Source organism: Cinclus cinclus, chromosome Z, assembly GCF_963662255.1.
Source record: "Cinclus cinclus chromosome Z, bCinCin1.1, whole genome shotgun sequence".
NCBI classification, from domain to species: domain Eukaryota; kingdom Metazoa; phylum Chordata; class Aves; order Passeriformes; family Cinclidae; genus Cinclus; species Cinclus cinclus.
Window position 1 is genome coordinate 82,133,016 of NC_085084.1, and position 12,535 is coordinate 82,145,550.

The 12,535-nt window shown below is 39.7% G+C and overlaps 1 protein-coding gene across 1 annotated transcript in view; it reads left to right on the forward strand.

Moving 5' to 3' along the window:
* Positions 1–2,308, forward strand: part of SETBP1 (SET binding protein 1) — a 246,319-nt gene extending 244,011 nt beyond the window's left edge. Inside the window, exon 6 of the mRNA XM_062512763.1 lies at positions 1,752–2,308. Coding sequence (XP_062368747.1) covers positions 1,752–2,308 — 557 coding nt within the window. The remainder of the gene's footprint in view (positions 1–1,751) is intronic.
* The last annotated feature ends 10,227 nt before the right edge of the window (positions 2,309–12,535 follow it).

Sequence of the window (12,535 nt, forward strand, 5' to 3'; positions counted from 1 at the left end):
AAGGCTGAAGTTATTGGAACTACTTATGTCAATCACCAGTGAGGGCAGATGAGAATAATCATTTTCTGTGACAGGGACTTAACCTTTTTTTGATCAAATTTCTGGGAAATAGCTTGTTGCCATTTGCCTTGAGGGATCTTGAATCCACAGTTTTTAGGGGTGACCTACTTGGGAGGAATTTTGTGCAACTAATTAGCTTCTCCTGAACAACTTGGATATTTCATTTCCTTTCTCTTTTCCTTTGGTACCAAAATGACTACATTCCTCTTTTCTTTTGTCCTTTGTGAACCACAAACAGCAAATGGGTTTTATTTTTTCTTTTTGGTGTGGGGAGTGAGTTACATATGGAAAATGTATTTTGTTTTGTAATTAATGAAAACCAGACTTTGGGAAGTTGGCCATTCCAGGTCTTTATTTATAAGAGAGCATATGTCTGTGTTTTGTTTATGACTCATTCCTACTTCTTACATTGTAACTTGGGTTTGTTTATGCAAGTTCTTCTTCTGAATCCAAGCAACATGGTGGTATAAAAGCAAATAATTTATGTTCTCCAAGAGGGGAGGCCAGTGAATGAGGTTTATATGCTGAATCTGTCACAGCCCATAGAGAACAAGTGGAGATTCTACAACTTGACAGCTCCTGGTTATCTACAGAAAATGCTACAATAGCAACTTTATTTAAACTACTGCTGGAGTATTAGCCTGTTAGCCATGAAGGCAGAGATAACCCCCAAATGAACCTTTCTCAAAATCTTGCCTGCTTGGGAAACTTCAAGGATCTCAAACCCATGACTGCTTGACAGACAGGTGTAAATTAAGTTTGCAAGTAGATGTGGGCCGAGGTTAATTTAGTGGGATGTTTTATTCTTACCCAAAAAAAAAAGAAATTCTGAGCTCCATCATTTCTTTCCCAGCAGCACAGAACAAATATGTTAGGAGTGAAAGGGAGCAGCAGTTATTGCAATAGCAGAATTAATACATTCTGCTTTCCTCACAAAGGGGTAGTTACTTCTAATCTGTGTGCAGATCCTGAACTCTGAACAGATGCCATGTTCAGGAAAGGACAATGAGACAATTTAGGCAAAACAAGCAAGGTCTCGTGTCCTAAGCAAAGGACAAGGAGCCAAGAAATTCTGGGTACTCTTCCCAGCTCTGACAATGACTCACAACGTGACCTTGGCAAGAGACTTTAACTACTCTGGACTTGGTCCAGATCTGAAGTAAGTGATCTGTACCAGGGGTAAGCTTACTTTGGGGGCCATTAAAGTCAATTATATGACTGAGTAGTTTCAGCTAGTATCTGAAAAGATGATAGTACAGAAACTCAGGCAGGGGAAATGAATTTGCCACAGATGAAGTAACCCACAAATCTTGTCTCTGCCCACTAGTTTCAGCAACAAACACTTTTCATACTAACTGGCATTCATTACAAGAATTAAAGGCTGAATTGAAGACATCAGGATTATATCTTTGGGGTACAGAAGGTTTAAAGGTAAAGTTAGGCCAATATGACAGCTATGCTAAGCTTCCTTCTCTCCTGTTAAAGGTTGAAAAATGAGAATGAAGCGAACCCATGCTGCAGCAAAAGCTTTGTTGCTTTAGAAGAGGGAACAGCCAGAGAGAAATCTCTGAAAATTGCTTATATCAAAGTTGTCTTTTCATCTGCTCTTCATTATGCTGGAAGGAGTCAGAGAAGAGTTTCCAGTCACTGTTGTTTGACCTACCCCTGTTTCTCTCCTTGTCTCCCAACAGCCAGCTCACCACTGAAGAAAAGGTTTAAGCGCCGTGAAATTGAAGCAATCCAGTGCGAGGTGCGCAAGATGTGCAACTACACCAAGATCCTGTCCACAAAGAAGAACCTGGATCATGTGAACAAGATCCTGAAAGCCAAGCGGCTGCAGAGACAATCAAAGACAGGCAATAACTTCGTGAAGAAGAGGAGGGGGCGTCCTCGGAAGCAACCCCTTTCCTTTGACGAAGACTCCAGAGACCAAATGCCCGTTCTGGAAAAATGCGTTGACCTTCCGAGCAAAAGAGGTCAGAGACCAACACTCAACCCTTTAGTATTGGAGCAAGCAGCCGCTCAAGATACAATCATGGCCACCATCGAGGCTGTCATACACATGGCTCGAGAGACGCCCCCACTGCCGCCTCCTCTGCCTCCTCCATCCCCTCCACTCCCTCTCCCTCTACCCCGGGCACCCCGGGTTGGAAAAAGGAAAAACAAGTCTCCACAGGAGGAAGAGGAGGATGTGAAAGTGAAGCGGCACCGGAAAGGCAGAGGGAGCGAAAGTGAAGGTCTTCCCTAAGGCCAGTGCAACTCGTCAGATGTTGGGTGCCCACAGTGGAGCACGCCAGGACTGGGGGACAGGAGGTGCACAGTCCGCCTCACCCCTTTGGCAGCACCAGACTGACCTGTCCTTTCAGCAGCCAGAACTCATTGCAGAGCGCTGTGCCAGCTGGGGCTCGCATCTTTCCTCTTCATCGCTTTGATCCAAGCCCACCCCCCAGAAAAGAGGGGGGAAGGGTGCGGGAAAAGTGGGGGATACAGGGGAGGAGGATGTGTGTCAAAGTTGGAAAAAGCATGAACTCTGCCAAGTATCCAAAACTAATCTGAATCTCAGCACTGCTGTTCTCATATTGTACCCAAAGGCGGGAAGTCATCCTCGCAAAGAGCTGAATGTTGTCACTAAGGGTGCATGCTCGACTCTGATTCTGTTTGGTGGGCCAGGTGAAACGAAGAATAACTTTACCATAATAGAAATCACTGTAAAAAAAGGAAAAAAAAAAAAAAGAAAAAAAGAAAAAAAAAAGAAACAAAGAAAGAAACAAAGAAAGAAACGAAGAAAAACACCCAACAAAAAACTAGTGTAACTTTCTCAACTGTGATATTGGTATAACCTATTTGATTTTCTTTTTCCTCCAGTTTTATATACCTACCAGGCTTTGGGACAGCATAAGCCAAAATGCCTGCTAGAACTATGTATTTCTTTATCATTTACTTGCCTAGTTACAACTAGCTGCAATATAGGCAATAGAAAATTAGAGCCTTATACGCGTGCACACTCATTCCGAGTGCTATCCCAAGAAACAATGGAATATCACAGCATTTAAAATAAGGTATACATGGATTTTCGGTTATAATAGCATGTTTATATGAAGCAACTTGGCAATGGCATGTGAAAAAAGGGGTCATCCATCAGCCAAGTTGTTTTGATGCTCGGTACATATGAGTAGAGAACAGCAAGACACTTCTGGGGAATAGTTATAGTAAACATGGAGAAAAAAAATCACCAAAAAAAGAATACAAAAAGATAAAAGAAAAAAAAAATAGGACACAAAAAAATAGAATATAAAACAGGGCCCAAACCTACCAACTTTTTACCATCTGCAATTCCCAGTGAAATTAACAGGAAAACCAGAATATTAAGAATTTGCATTGGGTAGCAATGCCTTGATATTATCTTTTAAAGAAAATAGATGAAGTAGATTGTTTTAAAAACTATAGAACAAACCCTATGGATAATAGATCCTTTCTTGGCAATTATTTCTGGAAAAAAAAAAAGAAAAGGAATAAGTGTTCTTATCTGAAAATAGAAATAAAAATGTTCAAAGGGTATCACCACTGCAATTGTATTAATGCCACTTTGGACACGTTCTCCAAGTTGTGGTTGCCTTAATAAACTAAAAACAATTTTTTTTTTTGTACATAATGTAATTATAAAGCTCTCAGTCTGCATGGATGCAAACTGTGTGTGACAAATCGTCTCTTTAAATGGTCAGTTCAAATTGTACATTTCTCATTCGAGTTGTCCATTAGCCATTGATTGAACTTGGGTAAAATACCCAAGCTCCATTTCCACAGCCCAATTAAAATCTTTAGCTAAAACAAAGACTGAAAAAAGCTGTTCCATTGCAGTGTCAATGCTTTTAAAAAAAAAAAAAAGTCAATTGTTGAAATTTGAAATAGGTACTTTCAACTTTATTTCCTTTCTTTTTAAATCCTGCGATGCACTTAACACCTAGCATGGCAAGATGGATATTAAAATGGGAATGGGGAGGGAAGATTCCACCAAGGGAGGGGGGATTGGAATTACTTAATGGCTTACAAGCCAAATGCTATTCCCTTTCTTGAGAAATCTTGAATTGGTTTATTGCCAAGGAAGCTTCATATAGCACGACACTTAAAAAAAAAAAAAAAAAAAAAAAAAAGAAAGAAAAAAAGAACCACAAGAAAATCCCACCAAAAAAACAAAACAATAAACCCAACAAAAAGTCCCCACAAAAAATATTGTGTTTCTATTCTGTTATTTATTTACAAAAATCATATCAAGACTATGGTGTTAGAGGAACACTGTAAACATACAACTCGTTGTTTTTTAGAGACTGATTTTTCTTCTGTGATAGCACCTTAGCTTATTAAAACTGAACGCATATGGGGATAGGATTGCGTCGGGGAGCTGGAAGAGGGGATGTATTATTTTTTTATTTTTTAAGACTGGAACAAATTTTGAGGTCCTAACTCCTTAAAACTGATAAGAGGGATCGCAGAATTTTGTTTCCAATTTGTTTTGCATCATTCATCATACCTATTTGTGCTTTTTGTTTTCCAATTAATGCAGCTTAGAAATAAATTGGCTGGTTGCTCGTTCTGTTAAAACCAATTTTGCTTTTCAGCTCTCTTGAATTAGCACAGTGTTATTGACTGAAGTTGTAGGCCTGCAGAATAAAAACCCTAAACCTCATAGAACTCCTCTCTTCTTCCTTAAAAAACATTGGATTGAGGTTTAGTTAATTTATAATTCTTTTTTATCCAATCTCCTTTGGGCTTGAAAATATGTGACAGTCACTTAAAATGACAGAAAAAAATCGTAAGTGTGGTATTCCAGGTAGCTGAAATTAAGCCAGACAACAATTTATCCTTAATTTTATCTCCAGTGATGTCTTTCCTAGCACTGAAGGACATTTAAGTGTGTAGCAAGTGAAAGAAAGGTCTGAAGGCAACAGATTCTGTCATCGAACAGCCATCATGGCTTCAAGAGGATCAGAGTGCCCATAAGAGCTGTACTTGGGCTGGACCTTTCTGGACACACTGGGATAAAACTGCCCCAAGGAAGGATAATTGAGTGGCTGCTGCCTCCCATGCCCCTGAGCTTTGGGAAAGGAACACTCTTATCCTTCCAAAAAGTGCTATCCACAAATCTGCTAGAGGCACAGTGTTTAAGGAGAGCATCCACTTGGAGGCAACAACCCCACAGACCCTTCACTGAGCAAAACCATGAAGAGGTCCAGTTTGTCCTAGAGAAGCTAAGTTCAGGACTTGGTAGCTAAAAGCTCTCAGCATGTTATGGGCCCTATCCAGAAACTCAAGGTTTGTTTTTTCAACGCAAGAAGGTGCTGGTGAAGCGTGGTGCTGTGGCACAGCTTTGGCTGTTTGTCCACACAACATCCTCATGCAGCTGGTCCTGGGCTGACAGGAAGAGTAGCTTCCTAATGTCATAAAAAGCAGACTGAAAATACTGTTAGATGGCACTCAGAATTTGTGTTCTGCATGTTGCATAGTCTATAAAGATGATAAGCAAGTTGCTGACAGAATAATATTTTAAGGCGATGTACTACATGCAGATCATAAAGGATTTAGTTTTAGGGCTTAAGGCTAAAATCCCACTCCTGCCATTTATTACCCAACAATATTCTAGTAATGAGCTTTTTTATTTTTTTCCCTTACCACAAGGAAGATTTACTGAGGAACTCTCTAGATTCTCTCCACACATTTCCAAATACTGTATAAAATGAGGGTGAAAGCCCTTTTGCTTACTAAGACCAAAAAAACCTTTCAAACACCTCCACTGTGTCACAGATTAGCACTCATCTGAGCATGCTTCAATAAAAACAAAAAACAGTATCATGTGGCTGTGAGCCATATGAAATGAGGCCACGGGTTTGCATCCACTCTGTGGGTCTTTTATTCCTCAATCCAGTGTAAAACCAGAAATGGGGATAAATATTCAGGGAGAGAGGAAAAAAAAAAAAAAAAAAAAAAAAAAAAAAACGGAAAAAAGAAAAAACATTACCACTTGTGTCTCCAAGACCTTCATGCTGCCAGTTTCTTGAGCCCTTCAATATTAAATTTTCTGTGAAGCACCTTTCATGTTTTTGGATCACTTAAAAAAAATGGAAAAAATAAATTAAAAAGAGGTGAAAATAATCACCAGCTACCCAGGTATCCTACATGGCCCATTTGGCAGAAATGTTGTGGAACATACAATATTCTAATTGTGGATATGTGGATATTTGGGTTGTATCTGGTGCAATGGGGTGCTGGTGCATCACGAGGGATTCTGAGCACTACAATAATGCACCAAATACACAGAAATCACTGTTCCAAACACAAGGATTTCCCTAACTCTTTATTTTACAGGCCCTGATTCAGGACTGCATTTAAGCATATCTATGGAGCATCCTGAAGGGTTTGAAGAACAACTAAAAGAATATAGAGAAAAGGGAAACAAAACAAAACAAAAATCTAAAAAAACAAAACCAGGATGGTTTTCTAAATTGAAAAAAATAAATATCTTACCTTTTTAATGCCTCTTCTTTCCATAACATCCAAAAACTGGGGTGCAGCAGTTCTGAGATAATTAGAAGCACATTTCAACAAAGGACACATATTGGAGATCTCCTTAAGATGCCTGCCTAGGTTGCATAAAACACTACATAGAAAAAAAAAGAAAAAGAAAAAAATATAAAAACATGAAAAGAGCTGCCAATTGGACAACATGGGGAAGCAGTTCAATCCCATGTTGTTTTGTTTTACTTTTCTTTTTCTTTATTTTTTTAAGCTATTTCTTAAATAATAAATGCACATGAAGTGTTAAATATGTATATACTGTATTTCAAAAAAAATTAAAAAATCAAACAAATGGGGCACAAGATTGTTCTATAAGTCGTGCTGGCTAATTTTTAGTTTGTATTCATAAGTGGTTTTTAAAAGCCTTTTTTAAAGTGTAATTTGCATGTTCTACTTTGATTGTATGTAAACATATTTTAGAGCAAAAAAATGTATTTGTATTTTATTGAATATAGAGGCAAGAAAAAAACTTGTACATTGTTTGAAATGTTCTTTTTGTAACAGTTTTTATTCATGAAGCATTTTTGTACATTTAAAAATGGATATGGACTTGATGTTCTTTGAGGCTTAGATACATCTGGCATGCTTTAATGTCATGCTCCTTCATGATCTTAGATGTTGGTTTTTAAACATTTTTTTCTAAAACAAAGCTCAGTCTTTTCGCTACCAAATCAGGTTAGCACAGTATAGAGCACTTAACTAAAAAAAAAAAGAAAAAAAAATGTTAATCCTATTCATATGTTATTCATTGTGTGAAATTAAAGGAATTCAATTCAGTCTAACATGAGTTGTGAATTCTTTTGTCTTATTTTCCATCTGTTTCCCATCACTAAGGAGTTTAATAGCTTTTGGGATACTAATACCATGCATTCACAAGCCCTCTTTATGGTAATGGAGAAAAACATGCTTTGGTTCTGTTCTTTTTTATTTTCTTTCTCTCTCTCTCTCATTTTTTTTTTCCCAGAATATCCTTAAAAGTTAAAAATGGACTGTGCCACGGGCCCCATGGGCAGAAAGGGGATTCGCATTTTAGTGCTGTGCCTATCACTAAGTGGATAGAAACTTCTCTGGTCCAAATTGTGTCCTCAGGCACCAGTAGAGTGGAACTTGCCACCCAGGTGGGATTTCCATTCCAGAAGCAGATGGAGCATCCCTCTCCAGATCCCTGCAGGGAAGGCAGTCCCAGGGGCTGGGCTGTCAACAAGGGGGTGACAGAAGCCAACTCTCTCCTCACTGAGCATCAGAGAGGAAGGGCTGAAGGCCAAGGGGTATTTTCCATTCATTGGAGCCTCAAGCTGTGACAATGGCACAGGGCACTGCTTGTTGTATGGTTTTAAGTTTCCTTTCCAAATTGCTGCTGAGAGTGGTCTTGCTGCCATTGTAGACAGTCAGCCTCAACATCCACGAGTTCTTCAACAGGAGGATGCCAGGTTTCATCTTTTTCCTCCTCAGAGAGAGTTCACCACCTTCCCTAACAGCTCAGCAACCTTGTGGAAATTAAATCTCACCTCCTGGAGAAGTTAGTGATGTCCAGGCAGGATAGATAACTTAAGGTCCTCTCTCATTCTTCCCTTCTCAAGCTTTGTGGGATAGATTGCCTTGGTGGAAGCAAATCATCCAACTGTAAAGACAACCCCTCTGGCTGCTGTTTTATGTTGCTTCCTGTTACTGAAGTAGATCTGCTCCAAAGATCTCAAATATGATGGAGCTTATTTTCTTTCTCTTCTTTCCCTTTCTTTCTCTTTAAGATATGCATAGCCCCAGCTTTTGACAACAGTTTGAAGAAGTGCTGACATTTTCAGTCAGTTTTTTATGTGATGTATAAGCTACTGGTCTCCAACTCTCACCACATTTCAGTAAGGTCTGTGGTAAAGCTCCTTAGGAAGCATCTGTGAACTGCCAAGTTTTGTGTTTGCTGCTGCAGCATCTCAGGACTGTTCTCTCCTCCTGACAACTCTTTTTTGAGGTTTACCTCTCATCACCACAACTCCACTGTGCTTTGGTGGTGCCACCTCACAGCCATGGAGTAGCGATGGGTTGTGGAACAAAGTTGGGGATGTTGAGTTTCTGTCACTGGATCAGGCAAGGGCATGAGATACTTCATCTGTGAGGTGTTCATGCTTTCTTGCCTCTGGGCTCTTTTTTTTCCACAAGGCTGGCAGCATGTAGTGTCAGAAGACCACACTCCTCACCAGTCTCCTCCTGGGCAGAGAAGATCCTCTGGTCATCACCCCAGACTGCTGCCTAAGGATCACACTTTATCTAGGATCCCTCTGCCAGTGTTTCATCTGTAACTACTTCAGCTCTGTCTGGTCCTATGGATTACAGCATCTCTGAGAAAAAATTTAGGAAGCCTTAGAAACAAAGTACAGGATATTCACAAGCTCTGATAGGGTGTAACTTTTTCTAGGCACTTTTTGTTTAATGATATTGAAGTCTTCTTCCCTGTCTCAATCCTAAGCAGAATGCTCTAGGGAAATTGCTTGAGAAGGGGCTTGGACCAGATGTCCTCCAGTGGTCCCTTCCAATCTTGCCCATTCTGTGAGATATTGTTATCTTGTCTCAGTTTTCCAGAGTTCAATGTTTTTCAAATTACAATACTTTCACTATTAATCTCTGCCCTGAAATAATTACAAATAATGAAAACATCAAGAGTGATGGAGAAATAGTATTGTTTTATAAATATTGTCCTTTTTTTTCTGAGCCTCCTTTGCTCATAAAAGTTGTGAAGATCTGCCCAAACCTTCTTTGACCATCCTCCATATTATAGGAGTTTGAATTTATGAGGGAATTTCACACTCCACCCTTGAGGTATGGATGAGATGAGTGCTACCTCTTGAGGCAAAGCATAATCTTAATTCACTTTTGATAGCAGAGAATGTTTGTGTGGCCTGGGATAAGAAGCTTTTCCAAGGTGGAAACTCATTCTCCTCTGGCAGAGACAAGGCAAACCTCAACCTTCTCCCCCTCATTCTCATAGTACCATTCCCCACCAAGTTCCTGAGCTATCTCATATGTTGAATTTATTTTGTGTCAAGAAAAGCTTGGTTGGTGGAGATGCTTGCAGCTTGTGTGCAAGTTGTGTGAGCCCATGACAACATTATTTGGTTTTCTGTAACACAATGCATGCACATAATTTTAGAACAATGGTACTGTTACTGACTGAGTAGAAGAAAAGTTCCAGTGACCTTGAGTGGTTCGGTGACAGGACCCTACTTAAAGCCCTTCAGCAGATACCATCTGGCAAGCTCTAGAAAGCAAAGGGAAGCATAGATGTCAACATAAAAAAAAAAGTGTGGTCTTTTATGAACAATTTATGAACTACGTCACTGGTGCGCTTATGTAGGGGGTTAAGAGCTAATAGCAAGTATTGAAATTACAATAAAGTGTGGCATATCAAACTGGGAGCTGCAGGAAAAACTGGTGTGAAAGCACCACCAGAGTTGTAGGAGGACTTTGACAAAATGTTAGTGCAATCATAAGTCATTTCATTATGACAACCAACTTTCTTTGTAACACAGAGCAAGACACGCTGGTTCACACACTGAGCTTATGCAGAGCAGTGCTATCAGTTTCAATTGTTTTAAATCAGCTTACAGGAGCAAAAGACCTGCTTTCATTTTATTTGTGGAAACTATTCATCCCAAAGTGGCTTTGGAGTGCTACTAGTAGCAGGATGCAATATAAACTCTTGTTTGTTGCCCATAAGAAGTGTCATATTGAGAAAATGGGTCTTTGTTAAAGATTCAAGTGTTTGGAAACTGGTTCAGGAGCTTGAGTAGCCAACTCATCACAGTTTCATTAGTGCTGTGGTGGAAGGAAGAGGACAAAAGAAGTGGAGAGTCCTTGGGAGAAAGATGAAAGAGTGTTCTCTGCACCAGGAGGTTAATTTAAGTATCAATATCTACTTCTCATGACTTTGTTGTACTACAAAAATAAACAGAAAAAAAAGAATTCCATGTCCTAAAAATCATGAATGCCTCAGTCCTGCATGAGTCAGATATATAGGAAGCCCAGTTTTTCTTCTACAATGCTTGAAATAGGTGCAGCTTTTATGGCACCTGTTTTCCTTACAGGATTTATCCTCTTGTGGACATCCCCCAGGCAGTGTTGGAAATCACAGAGCAGGGACCTTATTCTCTCTATACTTTTCCAGGTTACTGGCTCCAGAAAAAAATCACAGGTATAATTGGTTGTCCCTGAGCATCTTCCATGAGGCAGCAAAATTTCTTACCTGTCTCCATCCCACTCTAAAACATGACCATATCTGGTAGTTCTCAAACTGTCACAAAAAATATTGTTGGCAAATAAGGCTCCAATCAAATTAAGATTTTTTTTCCTCAAATGGAGCAAAACTCCCACCACCTCTCCCTCATTTGCTGTGCCACAATACTATGTGGGGACCCTAACAACCCTTGCCTGTCCTGACATCCAGTTTATATTCTCAGAGAGCAAGCACATCAAGCACAAAATTAGATTAGAGGAGAGAACCATAAAAATTCCTTCAAGGTAAAGGCAAGGAAGAGAGCATGAGAAAAGCATCTGTGTTGGGCCTTTTCAGAGCATTGCAAGAACACAATTAAAGAAGGGATAAAAAGTGAGAGATCTCTTAAGGAAGCAAATTATAATGTGGCAGAGCTGTAATGAAGCCAGTGGCAAAGGAGCGCACTGCTTAGTTTTCTTGAAGACAGGAAAAAATAAGACAGCACCACTTGAAGGGGAAGAAAGGCATTCAGGAACACAAAAGGGCACTCACTGAAATGAGGGAGAGGATGGAGGATATGAAGATCTAGGTCATGGAGAGAGTATAAAAATGGATCTTGAGACAGAAGATTACTGCCAGTGTTCTAAGCTGACACAGCACTAGCCATTTATCCTCATTAAACAGCTACCATCAGGGCATAGTTAGTGACCATTAGGCCTCAATTCTCTCCCTCTTTAAACTGAAGATAACTGCTGCAAGAAGTAAAAGTGTCTTTGCTTGAATTATTGATAGTTGCAGTTTCCCAAAATTCTGGTCCAGGATCAGCAAATAACAGCAAAGGTCTGACAGTAAAGACAGCAGTTGTTCAGAAGCCTGCCTGCAAAGATGAGAACTCAGGGGGATGCCATCTCTGATTAAATGAGGCATCTCTGAGCCTCATTTACTGCAGAGATAATATAGATAATGTTTAGGTTGATCCCGTAGCTTCTGGTTTAGTGGAAGGCATCCCTGTCCCGGGACAGGGGAGTTGGAATTAAATCATTTTTATGGTCTCTTCCAACCTAAACCATTCCATGATTCTCATGGGCAAATTGAACACCTGCCCCAAATAACCTGAGGATCACACACCTGCACCTGTGAAGGTGTCTCATTATCATATCTTCCCATAGGGATGGAAAGAACTTTGTGCCCAAGAACAACCACTACAGCATCCCATATGTTAGAGAAGGCAAGAGAAACACTGTCCACATCATCCAGATTTCACAGTGCCATTGGGTGCTTCCATTTTAAAGATCCACATATGCCTCTGTGTTTTCTAAATATACCAAAAGCCCATGGTTTTAATGGAGCAGCTTATTAGGTCCAAGCTTTCCAAAACTTGTATCTTGGTGATTTTTGTAAAAGTCTGAATAAAATAAAAATTTAAGAATTTGGCTGTGAGCCAGTTATTATGTTTTTGCTCAAGGTATCATGAGAAGAATTTTTGTTTTGCTTTGCTTTCAAATGGTGCTTCATCAGAATGTCATCTCCAGAATTGCCATGGTGACCCTGAGGGTCATTCAGCCAAGAATGATTTTGCTTTTCTTAATGAAGAAAAGGGGGAGCAAAGAGGCACAACTTCTCTGAGATCTGAACCACTGTCATCTTAATTTTGAAAATCCCATTGTCATGCTCATGGAAATTCGGGATGAAGTATAAACA